At 39.3% G+C, this 21,141-nt stretch overlaps 1 protein-coding gene across 3 annotated transcripts in view; it reads left to right on the forward strand.

Moving 5' to 3' along the window:
- Positions 1 to 21,141, forward strand: part of LOC128688579 (ras-related protein M-Ras) — a 160,017-nt gene that overhangs the window by 57,855 nt on the left and 81,021 nt on the right. For 2 of the 3 annotated variants that reach the window (XR_011391713.1, XM_070082720.1), the window contains exon 5: positions 9,794 to 9,854. The exons of the other annotated variant lie outside the window; for it this stretch is intronic. Coding sequence is in view for 1 of the 2 variants with exons in the window: in XM_070082720.1 (XP_069938821.1) it covers positions 9,794 to 9,854 (61 nt within the window). In the remaining variant the exon portion in view is untranslated. The remainder of the gene's footprint in view (positions 1 to 9,793; positions 9,855 to 21,141) is intronic. 3 annotated transcript variants of the gene reach the window in all.

The raw sequence follows: 21,141 nt of genomic DNA on the forward strand, positions 1-21,141 counted from the left end.
AAGTGCACCACTCACTCTTTTTCCCTCATCAATTCTATGATTCACCTCATCTTTCATAGACCCATCCGCTGACACGTCCACTCCCAAATATCTGAATACGTTCACCTCCTCCATACTCTCTCCCTCCAATCTGATATTCAATCTTTCATCACCTAATCTTTTTGTTATCCTCATAACCTTACTCTTTCCTGTATTCACCTTTAATTTTCTTCTTTTGCACACCCTACCAAATTCATCCACCAATCTCTGCAACTTCTCTTCAGAATCTCCCAAGAGCACAGTGTCATCAGCAAAGAGCAGCTGTGACAACTCCCACTTTGTGTGTGATTCTTTATCTTTTAACTCCAGGCCTCTTGCCAAGACCCTCGCATTTACTTCTCTTACAACCCCATCTATAAATATATTAAACAACCACGGTGACATCACACATCCTTGTCTAAGGCCTACTTTTACTGGGAAAAAATTTCCCTCTTTCCTACATACTCTAACTTGAGCCTCACTATCCTCGTAAAAACTCTTCACTGCTTTCAGTAACCTACCTCCTACACCATACACTTGCAACATCTGCCACATTGCCCCCCTATCCACCCTGTCATACGCCTTTTCCAAATCCATAAATGCCACAAAGACCTCTTTAGCCTTATCTAAATACTGTTCACTTATATGTTTCACTGTAAACACCTGGTCCACACACCCCCTACCTTTCCTAAAGCCTCCTTGTTCATCTGCTATCCTATTCTCCGTCTTACTCTTAATTCTTTCAATTATAACTCTACCATACACTTTACCAGGTACACTCAACAGACTTATCCCCCTATAATTTTTGCACTCTCTTTTATCCCCTTTGCCTTTATACAAAGGAACTATGCATGCTCTCTGCCAATCCCTAGGTACCTTACCCTCTTCCATACATTTATTAAACAATTGCACCAACCACTCCAAAACTATATCCCCACCTGCTTTTAACATTTCTATCTTTATCCCATCAATCCCGGCTGCCTTACCCCCTTTCATTTTACCTACTGCCTCACGAACTTCCCCCACACTCACAACTGGCTCTTCCTCACTCCTACAAGATGTTATTCCTCCTTGCCCTATACACGAAATCACAGCTTCCCTATCTTCATCAACATTTAACAATTCCTCAAAATATTCCTTCCATCTTCCCAATACCTCTAACTCTCCATTTAATAACTCTCCTCTCCTATTTTTAACTGACAAATCCATTTGTTCTCTAGGCTTTCTTAACTTGTTAATCTCACTCCAAAACTTTTTCTTATTTTCAACAAAATTTGTTGATAATATCTCACCCACTCTCTCATTTGCTCTCTTTTTACATTGCTTCACCACTCTCTTAACCTCTCTCTTTTTCTCCATATACTCTTCCCTCCTTGCATCACTTCTACTTTGTAAAAACTTCTCATATGCTAACTTTTTCTCCCTTACTACTCTCTTTACATCATCATTCCACCAATCGCTCCTCTTCCCTCCTGCACCCACTTTCCTGTAACCACAAACTTCTGCTGAACACTCTAACACTACATTTTTAAACCTACCCCATACCTCTTCGACCCCATTGCCTATGCTCTCATTAGCCCATCATATGAAAATACAGTGCAAAGTTGCTGTTTTAATCCAAAAACATGGTCAAAGTTTTTTTTTCTCATTATGCACTGTGTGCTGCAGGATTTTTTTTTATACTGTGCACACTGACCACATAGACCCATTCTTTCATATGTAGGCCTACCAGCTTTCTCTCATTAGATTTGAAGGCGCTAGAATTTAGGCATACTAGTACGTCAAAAACCCTGGTACGTAAGCCATACTAGTAAGGCCGAAACCCTGAAAGGGTTAACAAATCTATCAAATCCTCTACCATCCCTACAGTTCTCAAAATAGCGAGGGTCACCCTGATCCATAAAGGAGGAGACCAAACTGACTTGAATAACTATAGGCCAATATCCAACTTACACCCTCTCTCTAAAATCTTCAAAAAATTAACTCATAAACGAATCTATTCCTATCTCATCTCCCACAACATACTCAACCCCTGTCAGATTGGGTTTAGGCCTAATAAAAATACGAATGAGGCTATTATACACATGCTAGAACAAATATACACTGCACTAGAGAAAAAAAGAAGTCCCACTGGGAATCTTCATTGATTTACTTAAAGCTTTTGATACAGTTAACCATGACTTGCTCCACATAAAATTATCGCACTACAGTATAAGAGGGCACTCCCTCAACTACCTAAAGTCATACCTCAGCAACAGAAGCCAATATGTGTACACAAATGGGGCAAATTCTTCCGCACAGCCAATTACAGTTGGTGTCCCACAGGGAAGTGTCCTTGGCCCTCTTCTCTTTCTCGTTTACATAAATGACCTACCAAATGCATCACAACTACTCAAACCCACACTATTTGCAGATGACACTACATACGTCTTCTCTCACCCGAGCCCAGTCATGCTAGCCAATACTGTGAATGCTGAATTACAGAAAATATCTGCCTGGATGAGGACTAACAAACTTATTCTCAACATCGACAAAACCTACTTCATTCAGTTTGGTAACAGAGCTACAGATGTCTCTCTTAACATAATGATAAACGGATCACCTATCACAAAGCTCACAGAGGAAAAACTCTTAGGAATCCACCTTGATAATAGACTCAAATTTCAAACACACACACGACAAATTTCCAAGGAAATTTCCAAGACCGTAGGCATACTATCGAAGATACGTTACTATGTTCCACAGTCAGCCCTCCTGGCCCTATATCACTCACTTATTTACCCCTATCTCACCTATGGAATTTGTGCATAGAGCTCAACAACAATAAACCATCTCAGACCATTAATGACCCAACAAAAGGCTGCAGTCAGAATGATAAATTCCCACTACAGGCAGCACACTCCACCAATATTCAAAACTCTAAACCTACTCACCATACAAAACATCCATACTTATTATTGTACCTACTACATACATAGAACACTTAACTTGGATATAAACCCTCCCCTCAAACGTCTCCTTACCAACCTCAACAGAACACATGACCATAACACAAGGCACAGATCACACTTTGATATTCCTCGTGTCCATCTCACACTATGCAAAAACTCAATGCACATAAAAGGCCCAAAAATCTGGAATTCATTACCTGTGAATATAAAAGAAACACTTGTCTTTATAAATTCAAGTCTCTTCTTAAAAATCACTTACTCACCCACAACTAAATAAATACTGAATAATTGTATCTCATAAATGTTTAACCTGTGTCCCAATCAAACTTTGTTATTTTTAATAACATTACCTAACAGAATACTCCATTCTACTGAATGCACAACAACACAGTAAATGACCATATGACCTGTCTTTGAAATACTCATTTGTGCTTAATTGTTAACTGTTTACAACAATGTTTACCACTGAATATATCATTGCTTAGTTAATCTTAAGTTAATTTTAAGCCTGCCCATAATGCTCTGCATACAAGGGGCTTTGGCATGTTACACTTAACCACTGTATTTCCTTGTACTTCTATGTATCATTTATTTATTTATTTATTTATTTATTTATAATTTGAGCACACTTACAGAGGTACAAAAAAAATACAGATAAGAGCAGCATGCCAAAGCCACTTATACTATGCATAGCATTACGGGCTGGCTTAAAATTAACTTAAGATTAACTAAGCAATGATGAAATCAGTGACAAAACATTAATGTAAACTGATTACTATAAAGCACAAGTGAGTATTACAAAGACAGGTCATATGGTTGCATGCATTGTTGTAAATTCAGTAGAATGGAGTATTCTGTTAGGTAGTGAATTTAAAAAATAATAAAGTTAGATTGGGTTTTAGGTTTAACATTTATGTGATATAATTGTGAGAAACATTTAAGATATACAATTTATAAGGTTTAGTTATTCAGTATTTATTTGGTTTTGGGTGAGTAAGTGATCTTTGAGAAGAGACTTGAATTTATAAACAGGTAGTGTTTCTTTTATATTAACAGGTAATGAATTCCAGATTTTAGGGCCTTTTATGTGCATTGAGTTTTTGCATAGCGTGAGATGGACACGAGGAATATCAAAGAGTGATCTGTGCCTTGTGTTATGGTCATGTGTTCTGTTGAGGTTGGCAAGGAGATGTTTGAGGGGAGGGTTAATATCAGAGTTGAGTGTTCTATGTATGTAATAGGTGCAGTAATAAGTATGGATGTTTTGTATGGTGAGTAGGTTGAGTGTATTGAATATTGGTGGAGTGTGCTGCCTGTAGTGAGAATTTGTTATCATTCTAACTGCAGCCTTTTGTTGGGTAATTAGTGGTCTGAGATGGTTACTTGTTGTTGAGCCCCATGCACAAATTCCATAGGTGAGATAGGGGTAAATAAGAGAGTGATATAGGGCCAGGAGGGCTGACTGTGGAGCATAGTACCGTATCTTCGATAGTATGCCTACAGTCTTGGAAATTTTCTTAGAAATTTGTTGTATATGTGTATGAAATTTGAGTCTATTATCAAGGTGGATTCCTAAGAATTTTCCCTCTGTTAGCTTTGTGATAGGTGATCCGTTTATCATTATGTTAAGAGGGACATCTGTAGCTCTGTTACCAAACTGAATGAAGTAGGTTTTGTCAATGTTTAGTGTAAGTTTGTTAGTACTCATCCAGGTAGATATTTTCTGTAATTCGGTATTTACAGTATTGGCTAGCGTGACTGGGCTCGGGTGGGAGAAGACGTATGTTGTGTCATCAGCAAATAGTGTGGGTTTGAGTAATTGAGAAGCATTTGGTAGGTCATTTATGTATAGGAGAAAGAGAAGAGGGCCAAGGACACTTCCCTGTGGGACACCAACTGTAATTGGTTGTGCAGAAGAGTTTGCCCCATTTGCGTACACATATTGGCTTCTGTTGCTGAGGTATGACTTGAGGTAGTTGAGGGAGTGCCCTCTTATACCATAGTGTGATAATTTTACGTGGAGCAAGTCATGGTCAACTGTATCAAAAGCTTTACGTAAGTCAATGAAGATCCCCAGTGGGACTTCTTTTTTCTCTATTGCAGTGTATATATGTTCTAGCATGTGTATAATAGCATCATTAGTATTTTTATTAGGCCTGAATCCAAATTGGCAGGGGTTGAGTATGTTTTGGGAGATAAGGTAGGAGTAGATTCGTTTATGAATTAATTTTTCGAAGATTTTTGAGAGAGGGTGTAAGTTGGATATTGGCCTATAGTTATTCAACTCTGTTTGGTCTCCTCCTTTGTGGATCGGGGTGACCCTTGCTATTTTGAGTACTGTAGGGAAGGTGGAGGATTCAATGGATTTGTTAAAGAGTGTTGCAATGATTGGTGATAGCACTTGTGACACTTTTTTGTATATAAAGGGTGGTAAGGTATTTAAATCTCCTGCCTTGTTTTTTAGTGCGTTGATAATAAGGGAGACTTCGTATGGGTTAGTCGGAGCTAGGAACAGTGTGTTCGGGTAGTTGCCGGTGAGGTAGTCATTTGGTGGGGTATCTGAGCTTGGGATTTTATTGGCAAGGTTTTGTCCTATAGTGGAGAAGAAATCATTGAGTCTGTTTGCTGTTTCTGTTGGTGGGAGTTGGGGTTCATCTGATTTTGCTAATTTTATTTCGCTATTTCGTGATATCTTTTTTGTTCCCAGAATTTCTGATAGGGTTTTCCAGGTCTTTTTTATATCACCTCGTAAGTTGGATAATCTGTTCTCATAATACAATTTTTTTGCCCTTCTTATCAGGCTGGTTAGGATTGACGAGTAACGTTTTGTTTGGTCTCTGGTTATGTGACCCATTCTGTACTGTTTTTCATATTGGTGTTTTGTATTTATGGATTTGAGAATGCTGGGTGTTAGCCAGGGACTGTTCAGTCTCTTAGCTGTCATCTGCTTAGTTTTTTTTAGGGCAGTGCTTGTTATAGAGGTATTGAGTCTTTTTTAGAAAATTATTAATACATTCGTCAATATCTGTATTGATTTCTAGCTCAGTGTGCCAATCAATGTTTGCTAATGCTGTTGTGAAGTTATTAATGGCTGCCTCATTGTGAAGTCTGAAGGTGACTTTAGTAGTGTCTTGGGGTAATTTACCAAGAGTTGTTATGAGGAAAGTAGGGTAGTGGTCTGTGGTATTATCTGTAATTATGCCTGATTTTAAAGGGGATATGGTGTTGGTCCAGATGTGGTCAAGTAGGGAAACACTAGTCTCTGTAACTCTTGTAGGTTTTGTTACTGTTGGTAGCAACATACAGTTACTCATTGTGTTTGTGAATTCAGTAACGTGTGGGTCCTGGTCTTGCAGGAGATTTATATTGAAGTCACCTGAGAGTAGTAAGTGATCTTTGTTCATGCGTGCATCAGTTATCATACTTCCTAGGTTTTGACTAAATTGGCTAATGTTTGACTGTGGAACTCTGTAGATGTTTATCAATGTGAGAGGTTTTTGTAGGTATTTGGATTTGAATTTGGCTATTATATATTCCCCATGTTCATCTCTTGTGCAAGTATTAGTGATACATTCTAGTTGGTCTGAGTAGTATATGGCTGTGCCACCCCCTTGTTGGTCTGGCCTACAGTTGTGTATGGCTGTGTAACCAGGAATGGTATAGACATCTGTAGTATCAGGCTTTAGCCAGGTTTCAGTTAGTGTAATGATGGACATATTGGCATGTAAGGAATTTAGTAATGCTATGAGGTCATCGTAATGCTTGCTTAAAGATCTGATATTGTAGTTAAAGATAGTTATGTTGTTGTTGGCACTGAGAAGTGCCTTTGATTGTTCTGCAGTGTAGTAATTACAGTAACTGTTTGATTCATTTAAGTCATTAAATAAGAGGTTGGTATCTGGATCAATGCTTGTAATCATAAGATTTGTAGTGAATCTATAGTTAGAATTAAGTATAAAACAAAGTAAATAGTCTTAAGCTAAAAAATAGCACCTGAATTATTTAACAAATGTAAAATAATGAGCTAAGGTATTTTTTTTTTTTTTTTTTTTTTTTTTTAAGCTAAAATAAAGGAGACAATATAAAAGGGACTAGTACAAATAAAGTGATGATCAAATAATGGAGCTTGGGAATATGATAGTAGGTAGTACTATAAAATAAATGAGCTTTGGAATATAATGCCAAAATTGTGAACTTGTTCTACTTTAGCACCTGAGAATAGCACCTTGATTATTTTAACAATTGTGAATGTATAAGCTAGGGTAGTTATATAAAGCTAAAATAAAGGAGAAAATATATAAGGGACTAAAATTAAGTAATGGTAAACAAAGTTAAATGGACAGATGGTCACTATGAAATAATATTGGTTTAGGAGTAAGATCTGATTTGTAATATTAGATAAATTGAGCAGTTTATTGCACAATAAAAGTAAAAAAAAATGAGGTAGTTGGTACTAGCTAGCAAAAGATAGTTTTGGTACTTGCAAAAAAGTAATTGGAATATACACTAATTGAATATACAATGTAAAGTGACTAAAAAAACAAGTAGTGATAAACAAAATTAAATGGACAGGTAAGAAAAAATGAATATTATTAATTTGGAGTAAGATTTGACTTTTAATTTAAAATTATGAGCAATTAATAGCAGTAAGAAAGTTATAGAGTATTGGAGGTAGTTGGCATTAGCTAGTGATGAAAAATAATAAAAATAATAATGTACAATATGATAGTAACGTACACTATATGCACCACACGTATATATGTATTAAGGGCACTTATTTAATCTGTTACAGAAATGTCAGCTTTTCTAAGGAAGGTAGAGAAATCATGTTCGTTTGAGATGGTATATTGTTGTCCTGTTGATGTTTTCCTTACTAGTATTTTCCCATCTCGCGTGAAACACTGATGTATTTTGTTTTCCTGTTTAAGTTTTCTCAGCCTGAACAGAAGGTTTTGACGTTTTTTTGTTAGACACTCATTTATGTACACTCCATTTTTCATTGTAATTGCTGATTTAATTAGGTCCTTTCTTTTATCGTATGAATGAAGTCGGATCATTATACTGTGTTTACTTCCTGGTTTTCCTAACAAACGTGTTTCTTTGATTTCATTGTTTTGCACGATGACTTGTACGTGGTTCTGTATTATCCTGATAGCAGTTTCTTTGCACTGTGCTTGTGTTATGTCACTAGGAATGTGTGGACTGTTTATTATAACTGCATCAGACAACTTATCTTGTTCAGTTTTGTCGTCTTGGAAATCAAGGTATTCATTTAGTCGAGTGTGCATGTTCAGATTCCAGTCCTTGATTGCTTCTTCAACCTTCATATTTATTGTTGTTATTTGTTCAGTGTGACTGGCTATAGCTGCTTTTAGAGTATTTTCTGTATCAACACTTCCCGATGTAATCTTCTCTTCAAGGTTTTGGATCTTATTCTCGAGGTTGGTTATCTTGGAATCTCGTCGCTCGAGTGCTGCTTTGATATCTTTGATTTCATTTTCTAGAGCAACGATGTAGTCCTTGATATTGTCAGGAATAATCGTACCTGAGTTATCATGGATGAATCCTTTGAAGGGAGTGGAGTTGGAGGGGGAGTCAGCCATGTTTGTTGTTGTTGTTGTTGTTCCTTGGGTGGCGGCGGAGAGAGGGGTTGATGATACACTGGCGTCCTGCTGGGTAGACAAGTTGAGTTCTAGGGTCCTTGCTGTTATTCTTTTATTACTGGTGTTGTGTCTTCTGCGATATCCTTTCATAGTATCACTGAAGTAGATACTGTGTAGCAATGGAGGAGAAGGCTTGTTTTCTCGGAGCTTGGGTTAAGTGGTTGTCTGGCAGCGGAGGCAGTGTTTGGGTTAGCAGGGCTGTCTTCCTTAGATCTTCTAATTTTGTCAAGATTTGGGTTACATTCTTAGTATTCTTGGGTCATGTTGTGGTCTACGTGGGTTCATGTAGTTGAACTTTCACTTAGGCCATCACAAGTTTTGATGGGCGATGTTTTTTTGAGAAAGAAGAGCTGGTAGGATACCGTTGCTGCCGCTGCCGCTGCCGCTAGTGATGGTGAGTGATGGTGAAAGCATTGAATGATGAAAGTTTTTTCTTTTTCTTTTTGGGTCACCCTGCCTCAGTGGGGAACAGCTGACATGTTAAAAAAAAAAAAAAAAAAAAAAATATATAATAATTAGGTAGTAGATTGGTAGACAGCAACTGCCCAGGGAGGCACTACCATCCTGCCAAGCAAGTGTTAAATGGAAACCTGTAATTGTTTTACATGATGGATTGCTGGTGTGTCTTTTTTTTTTCCTCAAACTTTGAAGATTTCAGGTACATCTTGCTACTTACACTTTGGTCACATTTCACATGCATGTACAAGCATGTTTATATATACATACACACACACCCCTCTTGGTTTTCTTCTATTTTCTTACTAGTTCTTGTTCTTGTTTATTCCCTCTTATCTCCATGGGGAAGTGGAAGAGAATTCTTCCTTCATAAGCCATACATGTCATAAGAGGCAACTAACATGCTGGGAGCAAGGGGCTAGTAACCTCTTCTGTATACATTACTAAAGTTAAAAAGAGAAATTTGTTTCTTTTTGGGCCACCCTGCTTCGATGAGATATGGCAGGTTTGTTGAAAGGAAGAAGTATAAAAATGAATGTGATGTGGTTGGGGTTAGTAGAGGGAAATAGATTATTAGCAGTGAGGTGCAAGTTGGCAGTAGTGCCAAGTGGTTTCCAGTAAAGGAAGAAACATCAAAGTGAGGAAGGTTAAAAGAAGGTTAAAAGAGCAAATTTGAAAGTAGGAAATCACATTTTTGTTCCCCAGGATGAATATGCTTCAATGGTCAGTGAGGATAAAGGTACCATCAACCCCTCTGCTAATAAAGGTAAGAATATGCTTGTGGTTAGTGGCTCATTGGTAAAATATATGGAGTGTGCTTTCTGTAACAGAGAGAGGAAGGTGAGACGGGGTGTTTTCCTGGAGCTGGTGCTGGTGACGTAGCCAACAGGTTGGATATATGTTAGGTAATGGAAACAAACTCATTATTTGCATCAGTGCTGGTTCAAAAGATATTGGGATAGGCAGGAGATAGAAGCTGCTAGCAAAGTGAAGACAGCTATAAATCTAATTAGGTTTAAGGGAAGGGTCCCAATCATATGTAGCATTTTCCCTAGAAGAGGAATGGACAATGAATGGATGTCTAGGGTAGCTGGTGTTAATTGCTGGCTAGACGAGTACAGTGGTCCCTCGTTTTTCGCAATTAATCCGTTCTTGGAGCAGTTACTATAAACGAAATTTACGATTTACGAATCAATTTTCCCCATAAGAAATAATGTAAATACAATTAATCCATTCCTGACACCCAGAAGTATTAAAACAAAAAAATTTTTAACATGAAATATACATGTAGTACATAAACAATACAATGGGAAATGATGAATGAAACATTAACAGCATAACACTTACCTTTATTGGAGATGCTTATTAGTGTATGGGAGACTGGAGGAGGAGAGAGAGTGGATTGTTTATAGTTTGGAAGGGGAATCCCCTTCCATCAACACCTCAGGTACCATTTGCTTTTCTGGGGTTGCTTCTCTTCTCTGTTTCTTAATGCCACTAGGACCACCTTGAGTCACTGGAGTCCTGTCTCACAAAATAACTGTGGAGAGAGCTCCGTTTCTGGCATCTCTTTAACACTTCCTTAAAATGGCCCAAGACTTTGTCACTGTACATGTTGCCAACCTGGCTTGCAACAACCTTGTTAGGGTGATGTTTCTCCATAAAGCTTTCCATCTTACCCCGCATAGTAAAAATCTCTTTAATTTCTGAAGAAGGCACCTTCTTCCATCTCTCTTCCTCCTCCTCTGCAGCAAGATTCTGAGCTGCGATGTGTTGCTCTTCCTGCTGAAGCTCTTGCAGCTCCTCAGTGGTGAGCTCTTCGTTGTGGTCTTCCACCAAGTCTTCCACATCCTCCAAACTCACATCCAACCCCATGGAACTCCCCAGTGCCACAATTGATTTTACAACGGACATAGGCTCATTAGGGTCAGTCCCAAATCCTTCAAAATCCCTCTTGTCGACACAATCTGGCCACAATTTTCTCCAGGCAGAGTTCAAAGTCCTGGTAGTCACTCCCTCCCAAGCCATACCTATAAGGGTTATGCAGTGGAGGATGCTGAAGTGTTCTCTCCAAAATTCCCTTAGGATCAAGTGAGTGTCTGTGGTCACAGTCAAGCACCTGTGAAACATTGCTTTTGTGTAGAGTTTTTTAAAGTTTGCAATAACCTGCTGGTCCATGGGTTGGAGGAGAGGAGTGGTATTCGGGGGCAAGATCTTTACTGTGATGAACCCAAACTCCTCGAAAATTAGGTCATCCAAGTTTGGAGGATGAGCAGGTGCATTGTCCATTACTAGCAGGCACTTGAGATCCAATTTCTTTTCCAGGAGATACTCCTTCACACTAGGGCCAAACACTTCATTGAACCACTCGACGAAAATTTCCCTCGTGACCCATGCCTTACTATTAGATTTCCAAAACACACACAATTTACTCTTCATAACATTGTTTTTCCTGAACACACTGGGATTTTCAGAATGGTACACTAGTAATGGCTTCACTTTGAAATCCCCAGTAGCATTAGTACAGAACATTAGCGTCAGCCTGTCTTTCATAGGCTTGTGTCCTGGCATTGCCTTTTCCTCTTGTGTAATGAAGGTCCTCTTTGGCATTTTCTTCCAAAAGAGGCCTGTTTCATCACAATTGAACACTTGTTCAGGTTTCAATCCTTCACTGTTTATGTACTCCTGGAATTCATGCACATATTTTTCAGCCGCCTTGTGGTCCGAACTGGCAGCCTCACCATGCCTTACCACACTGTGTATGCCAGTACGGTTCTTAAATCTCTCAAACCAGCCTTTGCTGGCCTTAAATTCACTCACATCACCACTATTTGCAGGCAATTTCTTTACCAAATCTTCATGCAACTGCCTAGCCTTTTCACAAATAATCGAAGTCATAAGAGTATCTCCTGCTAATTGTTTCTCATTTATCCACACCAATAATAACTTCTCAACCTCTTCCAGTACTGGTGATCTCATTTTTGTCAGCATAGTTACTCCCTTTGCAACAACAGTATCCTTAATTTCTTTTTTCTTGGCCACTATGAAACATAAGGTTGTGTAGGGTTTCTTATACATCCTGGACAGTTCGGCCACACATGTACCACTTTCATATTGTTCAATGATGGTTTTCTTAAATTCAATTGTATTTCTCACCTTCTTTACCACAGGTTTGGCACTAGGAGCTTTCTTTGGAGCCATGGTAGCTTATTTAGTACTTGCAAGCACTAAAATAAATGGAATACTATTATGAAATATTTCGCTGGAGCACGTGAGGGGACCTTCGCTCACTGGTAAACAATGCCAGACTGGCTGCCGCCCCGGCTCATGCCGTGGGTACGCGTCCCGGCCGAACTACGACTCGCGAGTCAACCTATGAAAAGCAAGTCCATGTTTATACGAAAATACTCCTATGATTGGCGAATTTTACGATTGCCGAGAACTACGAAAAGCGGGGGAGCACTGTACTGCAAAGAACTTGTAGTCCTACTCATTGAAAACCGGGACAAATTCTATGGCAAACAAGGGATGGGGTAAATCTCTCAAGGGCTGAAGTGATAGCATTAGCCAAATTAGTGCTAGAAGTACAATAGATGAACTAAGATTAATTACAAGTGCAGGATGCATAGATATTATTGCTATAACAGAGACCTGGTTCAACCTGAAAGATAGAGAAATGCCTTCTGAATGCCACAAACAAGGCTATAAATTGTTCCAAACCAATTGAGTCAACAGGAAGGGTGGTGGAGTGATGTATGTCAGATAATTTAAACTTCTGCACTAGACAAGATATAAAAGTGGAAGCGACAGATATTAACATGTCTTGAGGTGTAGGTCTGTTAGTGGGAATGAATGATAAGGCTTCAGAGGCATCATCTTTATTGGTTCTTGTACATAGACAATGTGTTTAAGTTGCCCTGGGGCCCAACCTGCTGGGCTTCCTGTTGAGGGAGAGAGAGTACACTTGTTGTCTCTAGGCTGCCAGGTGCGTGAGTGAGTGGTACAGCATCTTGCAGGCTGAGCTGGATGGGCCTATTTCCCTGCTAGATGTCAGCACTAGTGGTGCAAAATATAAAGAACTGTAAACCCCAACTGGGCATACACAGACACTGAATCTATTCGGCTCTAGGGATGTGAAAAGTTATTCTTAAGTGAGTTGCAGGCTCCCAAACCTTTATAGGGAACACTGTAAACTTCTATGGGACAAAATTACTAAGGCATCTAGATTCAAAAATGTTGTGTTAATGGGAGAATTTAACTTGAGCCAAATTGATTAGAGAAATTTGACAGGAAATCTAGAGTCTAGCAATTTTCTTGATACAATCCAGTATTGTTTTTAATACAGTTTGTGACAGAAACAACTACAGGAAATAACTTGCTTGACTTGGTTTTGTTAACCAGGAATCACTTAATATAATCTTGAGGTTAAAGATGAGCTGAGGGAAGCAGTTGCACATTACTCAGTTTATACATCATGGAATTACCTTAACTACAATAAAGTCAAGGTCCCCAGTTTCCATGCAGCCAATTTTGTGGGGTCAACTGGTGTGACCTGACAGATCATTATTGTGTGGGACAGGTAGGTGTATATACTGCCAATATGACTTTTTCAAAGCATAGTTTAGGCTGCCTAGGCAATATATATTCTAAATAGGGAAATTATATAAAAAAAAAGACCCTAAATGGATAACAATATAGTATTAAAACATCACAGGACAAGAGAGGCAATTACACATGAATCAGAAGAGGAGAGCGACACTTAAGGAGCCAATATTCGATTAAAGAGAAATCAAAAAAGGAATAAGAAAAGCCAAAAGAGATTATGAAATAAAGTGCAGAGAAATTGAAGACCAACCCAAAAGGTTTCTTTCTGATGTATAGGAGTAAGATTAGGGAGAAGATAGGCCCACTTAAAGCTGCTCCAGTCAGCTCACTGTCAAAGAAATGTACAAAACTTTTAACACTTGCTTCCTCTGTTTTTACACAGGAAGAGTAGCAAAATTCCAGAAATAAAAAAAATGTGTAGGTCAGGACAAAAATGTTATGCATGATGAAAGTTACTAGTGACATGGTTCTCAGGCAAATAGTTAGATTAAATTTAAACAAATCACTGGGCCTTGATGAACTGTTCTTAAGGGCTATAAAGGAATGTAGGGAGGAACTTAGTGAACAATTAACTAGTCTTTTCAACATATCACTACAGACTGGTATAGTGCCAGATAAGTGGACATTGGCAAATGTGATACCTATCTGCAAGGCAGAAGATAGGTTGTTAGCTTTAAATTATGGACCAATTAGCCTAATCTCCATTGTGGGAAAATTTATGGAACCAATAATTGCCAAGGCTGTTCAAAGCTACCTTGACAGGCATAAATTGATAAATGAATCTTGGCATTGTTTTAAAAGGGGCTGTCCTGCCTTATAAATTTATTAACTTTTTTCACTGAGGTATTTGAGGTGGTAGACCTTGGTAAGGAATGAGATACAGTGGACCCACAGTTTTCGTTAATCCCCATTATCGCCGATTTCACTTTTGGCCGACTTTTTTCGTCTATTTTTTGGTTCTGTGTTCGTCGATTACCTCCATTATCGTTGAACTTATGGAACCTGTCCAATCCCCAGCGGGCAGACAAAGCCGCCTCCCACACGCATTCTTGGCCAATGTAGTGTTGTTTCTCGGTGAGTGAACATATCCTGCCAGTCATACGAAACATTTCGTAATAATCCATTGTTTTTGCCACTTTTTTATTTTGTGTGACTGCTATATAAGCGACCATGGCCCCAAAGAAAGCTCCTAGTGCCATTGCTTTGGTAAAGAAAGTGCAGAACACAATATCTTTCAGTGCACAGGCCTTATAGATAAGGCTTGGCAGGGATGAGCTGAAAGAGCTTCATCTGCAACAGCAACAGACCACAGCACAGGAAATTGATGCAGAGGAGGAGGAAGAGATGGAAGTAGGTGCCTTATTCAGAGATTAACCTTTTCAGGGTTTCCGATGTACAGTGGTCCCTCAATAATCGTCCATAATCCGTTCCTGGAAGTGGGACTATTATCGAAATGGACGATTTTCGAATCAATTTTCCCCGTAAGAAATAATGTAAATCCAATTAATTCGTTCCAGACACCCAGAAGTATCAACAACAATTTTTTTTTTACCTAAAAGATAGATTTACATGCACAAAAGAATGAACATTCAACATGACAGTTACCTTTATTGAAGGCTGTTGTTGATGAATGGAAGACAGGGAGGAGGAGAGAGGGAAGAGAGGTTATTTGGAAGGGGAATCCCCCTCCATAAGGACTCTAGGGCACTAATAAAATGTATAAATGAACATTGGTAATAGGGGTAGTTGATGAGTGGAACGGTCTGCCTAGTAGGGTGATTGAAGCTAAAACATTGGGTAGTTTCAAATTTAGGTTGGATAAATACACGAGTGAGAGGGGTTGGATTTGAGTCGGACTTGCACCTGAGCTTATTGCTTGGGTAGCATTTGTTCTGTTAGTGGGTTGGATTTGTGAAGGACCGGCCTAGTATGGGCCAGCAGGCCTGTTCCAGTGTTCCTACTTTCTTAAGCTCTTATTTAACATCACACTTACCAGTAGGGTGATCGAGGCTAGGACCTTTGGTAGCTTTAAGAAGAGATTGGACAAATATACGAGTTGAAGGAGCTGAGTTTGATTTGTGTCATTGGGTACGGGAGTAAATTCTTGGGTAGCTTTGGGTAGAGTCATTTTGATAAGGACCTGCCTTGTATGGGCCAGTAGACCTGCAGTGTTCTTCCATTGTTATGTTCTTATTGGCTATTTGTTTGTGTGAGGGAGGGATGGCAAGTTTATTGTTGGAAAATATGACACTAATATCAACTCTATGGCTTATTTATCTATCACAATTCAACTAAAATGACATAATAAACAATAATAATAATAACATAGAAACATGGAATATACTCTAGAATGAATAAAATAAGTCATTACGTAGGTCACAAGAGGTGTTGTGTTGTTGTTGGGTATATAAGGGTCACTGAGTGTAAGCCGTCCGTAATGGTGGTGAAGCTGCGGTGTTTTCTGTAGCCCTATATAACTCCAACACCATTGGAGGAGTTGGTAGAATCGCTGAATCACTAAAGAAGGAACCCTCTACCACCATCACTATGACCTTCTACCACTATTACAACTGTTACCACCATCACTACTATCTTCTACCACCATCACTACCACCAAAGAAAGCTTCTAGTGCCAGCCCTTTGGTAAAGAATGTGAGAAATGCATAATTTATGAAAAAGTTTGTAGAAAAATACAAAGATGGTGGTGGTAGAGTGAAAGCAGTTGTGATAGTGGTTGATGAACATAAGAACATAAGAAAGGAGGATCACTGCAGCAGTCCTGTTGGCCCATGCTCGGCAGGTCCTTTACAATTCATCCCACTAATGAAACATTTTCCCAACCCAGTCCTCAATGCTACCCAAGAAATAAGCTCTGATAACTCAATCCACTCATTTGCAAGTCCCAAATGAGTGGATAGAGTTATCAGAGCTTATTTCTTGGGTAGCATTGAGGACTGGGTTGGGAAAATGTTTCGTTAGTGGGATGAATTGTAAAGGACCTACCGAGCATGGGCCAACAGACCTGCTGCAGTGATCATCCGTTCTTATGTTCATCAACCACTATCACAACTGCTTCCACTCTACCACCACCATCTTTGTATTTTTCTACAAACTTTTTCATAAATTATGCGTTTCTCACATTCTTTACCAAAGGGCTGGCACTAGAAGCTTCCTTTGGAGCCATGGTAGCTTATTTAGCACTTGTAAGCACTAAAATCAATGGAATATTATGAAATTTTTTGTAGGAGCATGCGAGGGGACCGTCACTCACTGGTAAACAATGGCACACTGGCTGGGAAGGCAGGCCCAGGCAGCTCAGAGCGTGAGTACCCATCCCGGACGAAGGACAATTAGCGAGTTAACGGACCATTTGCGAGCCAATATTTAGACGAAAAAACAGGACTACATGTATTTCCGAAATGGACGACTTTCAGGCTTGACGATTATTGAGGGACCACTGTACTAGTACGGCTTATGAACCAGGGTTATTGATGTACTAGAACGCCTAAATTCTAGCGCCTTCAAATCTAGTGGGAGAAAGGTGGTAGGCCTACATATGAAAGAATGGGTCTGTGGTCAGTGTGCACGGTATAAAAAAAGTCCTGCAGCAAACAGTGCGTAATGAGGAAAAAAAAACTGTTTTTGGATTAAAACAGCGACTTTGCAGTGTATTTTCGTATGGTATTTATGGTTGTATTCTAGTTTTCTTGGTCTCATTTTATAGAATGGAAGACATATTACAGAAATTGAGATGATTTTGTTTGGTTTCACAATGAAAAGTACTTTGAAATTGAGCTCAAAGTAGCAGAAATGTTCGATTTTTACCAAAGTTCAAAAGTAAACAAATCATGCCAAGCGTCCAATACACGTCAACTGGTGAGTCTAATATTCTTTCACAAGTACGCTGATATTATTTATGCAATTTTTACATAACAGTAAATACATACCATTTCTGCATAGCAGTAAATCATTTACTTTTTGTGGGAATAAAAATTCAAAGTGGAAAGCAAAAGAAATGTAAGAGGGGCCTGGGGACGTGACTAACGAACAGAGAACTTATTTTAGTGCCAGGAATGTCTGTCTTGTTTATTCTGGACCCTATTTGGAAATTGGCATCTTCTGAAATTTGTGTGAAATTGGCAAAATTGCCAATTTCTAGCCACTTTATTGGAGAGTTGAAATTGGTAAATGGGCGGTTTCTTGTACTCATTCGATAGAAAAATGGAGTGCTAGCGAAATAAATATGATTTTTGTCGACTAGTACACAGGAATTGGCCAAAAATAGGGCTCAGTGTGGGGAAATCGCTGATGCGTAAACATCGTCGAGACCGCTAACTTCGCGAGAGCATAATTCCGTAAGTTTTCCATCAAATTTCATACTTTTGGTTTCATTATGATCGGGAAAAGATTCTCTATCATTTCATAAGAAAAAAAAAATTTTTTTCCAAAAAATTTTCGACCCCGAGAGCGAGTTTAGGAGAGGGCCTCTCGACCCTGAAAGGGTTAAGGAGATTTGTGCAATGTGGACTAGGGTGCAGTCATTTGTGGAGCAACATCACCCTGAGAAAGCTGTTGCAATGTGTGCTGGCGACTTTTACAATAACAATACCATGTCCCATTTTAGGGAAATTTTAAAGAGTTGCCAAAAACAGACCTATCTGGACAGATATTTTGTGTAACGGGTCCAGTGACTCAAGCTGGCCCTAGTGGCATTAAAAAACAAAGGAGAGAAGTGACCCCAGATAAGGACTAAGTGCCTACAGTCCTTATGGAGGGGGATTCCCCTTTCAAAAGAATAGCCTTTCTTCCCTCTCCCCTCCTCCCTGTCTTCCTTCCAGCAACAACAGCTTTCAATAAACGTAAGTGTCATGTGTAATCTTCATTTTTTTGTGCATGTAAATCTATCTATAAGGTAAAAAAAAATTTTTTTGTTGATACTTCTGGGTGTCTGGAACAGATGAATTCCATTTACATTATTTCTTATGGGGATATTGGTTTCGGTTTTGGCTGATTTCAGTTTTTGCCGATGGTTCTGGAATGGATTAAATATGAAAACCGAGGGACCACTGTATTGTGTACATGGACTTAGTAAGGTCTCTGAAAGTTCCACACAGGAGATTGTTGTGGAAAGTATACATAACTGAACAGAAGGGGAAATTTTTTTCTTGATCAAGGCGTGGTTAACAGATACGCAAATAGAGCTTACATAAATTGGGAGAAATCAGAGTGGGGGACATGCCATAAGCAGTGTTCCACAGTGGTCAGTGTCATCAGCAAACTTGCTTATGTTACTACTGATTGAATCCTCTATTTTATTGTGAACAACAAATTGTTCACAATAAAATAGATGATTCAATCAGCAACATAAGCAAGTTTGCTGATGTCACTAAGATAGGCCATCAGGTTGAATTTGACAAGGACATTACAACACTCCTGGAAGATCTGGATAGGTTGATGCAATGGTCAGAGAAGTGGCAGATGCAATTTAATGTAGACAAATGTAAAGTTCTAAGCCCTGGGAAAGGAGAACAACCATTGCACTTACAAACTGAATAATGTGTATCTCTTATCACTGAATTTGAAAGAGATTTAGCAGTTCTAGTGGCAGTATTCTTAGGCAAGGCAAGAGTGCATAATTGTTCACCATAATGCTAATAATAGAGATAAATGGTGTAAAATACTGACGTGATGGAAAAATACACAAATACAGTATAATGCGGTCCTTTATTGACTACATTTTGCCCATACAGTTGGCTTTATCAAGTCCCAAACAGATCTGTTTGTGACTTGATAAAGCCCACTTTTGATGAAATGTAGGCAATAAAGGATTGCGTTATATTGCATTTGTTTCTAATAAAACTGTTGGCATCATATCAGAAAAGAAAATAATAGGAATCCTTAGGATATACTTCAACTTTATATATCCTTGGTAAAGCCTCGTTGGGAATATGCTGTACAGTTCTGGTAACTTTATTACAGAATGGACATAATTGTGCTAGAAAACATAGAGAAGGATGGCAGAGTTGATTCTATGCCTCCCTAATATTTCTTAAGAGGATAGATGGAAGGCACTGAATCTGTACTCTGGAAAGATGTAGAATTAGGAAGGAAATGATTGAGATGTATAAATGGAAAACTGGAATAAATTTAGGGGATATAAATAGCATGGTAATAATATTTAACCCTTTCAGGGTTTCCAGTGTACTAGTACGGCTTAGGTGCCAGGGTTTTTGACGTACTAGTACGCATAAATTCTAGCGCCTTCAGATCTTGCGGGAAAAGGCTGGTAGGCCTAGATGTGAGAGAATGGGCGTGTGTGTAGAAAAAAATCTGGGACCCAGTGGCGCATTGTGGGAATGAAATTTTAGTAGACCTTGTTCACCATGCCTCGTGGTAAGAAGTTCCTCACTCCTGGGGGAATTGGGATGCTTTTGTTCCCCAGTGACAGTTCTAATACAGATGAAGATGAGTTTCAAGGTTTTGGTGAGGTTGTGACCAAAACTAATGACCATAATATTGGTAATAGTGAGGAAAACCCAGACGACCCTCAGCCTTCCACCTCTGCTGCTGGGCCGTCTTGTTCACGTTCAGTTGTACCAGAATCAAAGAGGAAACTCCTATTTTCCCAAATCCCGGACTCAGATGCGAGCATTGGTGATGATAGTGATAGTGAATATGAACTACAAGCTCTTGAAAACAGTTCCAGTAGTGATAGTGAAGTGGAATATTCTCCAATGAAGCGTCAGTATATACGACGATATATGAGCTCTGGTAGTGTGCCATATGCTATTCCAAGGGGAAGGAGTACATCTCGGAGTACATCCCGTGGCTATACAACAGGAACAGACAGTGAAAATAACGATGATAGTGTTGCAATTGGGATGGAAAATGTGCATGGTGGTGGTAGTGGTGGTGCCGGCCGTGAGGCACCAGCAGTGGGCCATGCTGCCACCCACGCTGCCACCCACGCTGCCACCCATGCCGCCGCCTCAGCTGATCTACAACAAAGGCCACCATCCCCCACCCACCCACCACACCAGCCTTCACAACCACAACAACCACCTGTCAATATCCAGTACCCACCAGCAGACTGCACCTGGGATTGGCAGGAAGCTGTCAATTTTGTTCCAAATCCCCACCAGTTTGATGAAAACCAAAGTGGAATACAGCCATGTTGTACACTGGGGAACAGTGCCAGTGAACTGGAATGTCTCGAGTTATTCTTTGACGAACCCCTGATGGAAATTGTCAGGGAAAACAACAGATACTACGAGTACACCATGGCAAACACAATACTTTCACCAAAATCACGTGTACACAAGTGGAAGGAGACAACTGTGGCTGAGATGTATCTTTGCCACAATATTGCTTATGCCAAATGTGTATAAGCACACTGTGAAATCATACTGGTCAACAGACCACCTGATTGCAACCCCAGGTTTCAGTGA

Source organism: Cherax quadricarinatus, chromosome 1 (assembly GCF_038502225.1).
Source record: "Cherax quadricarinatus isolate ZL_2023a chromosome 1, ASM3850222v1, whole genome shotgun sequence".
In the NCBI taxonomy this organism is placed as follows: Eukaryota; Metazoa; Arthropoda; class Malacostraca; order Decapoda; family Parastacidae; genus Cherax; species Cherax quadricarinatus.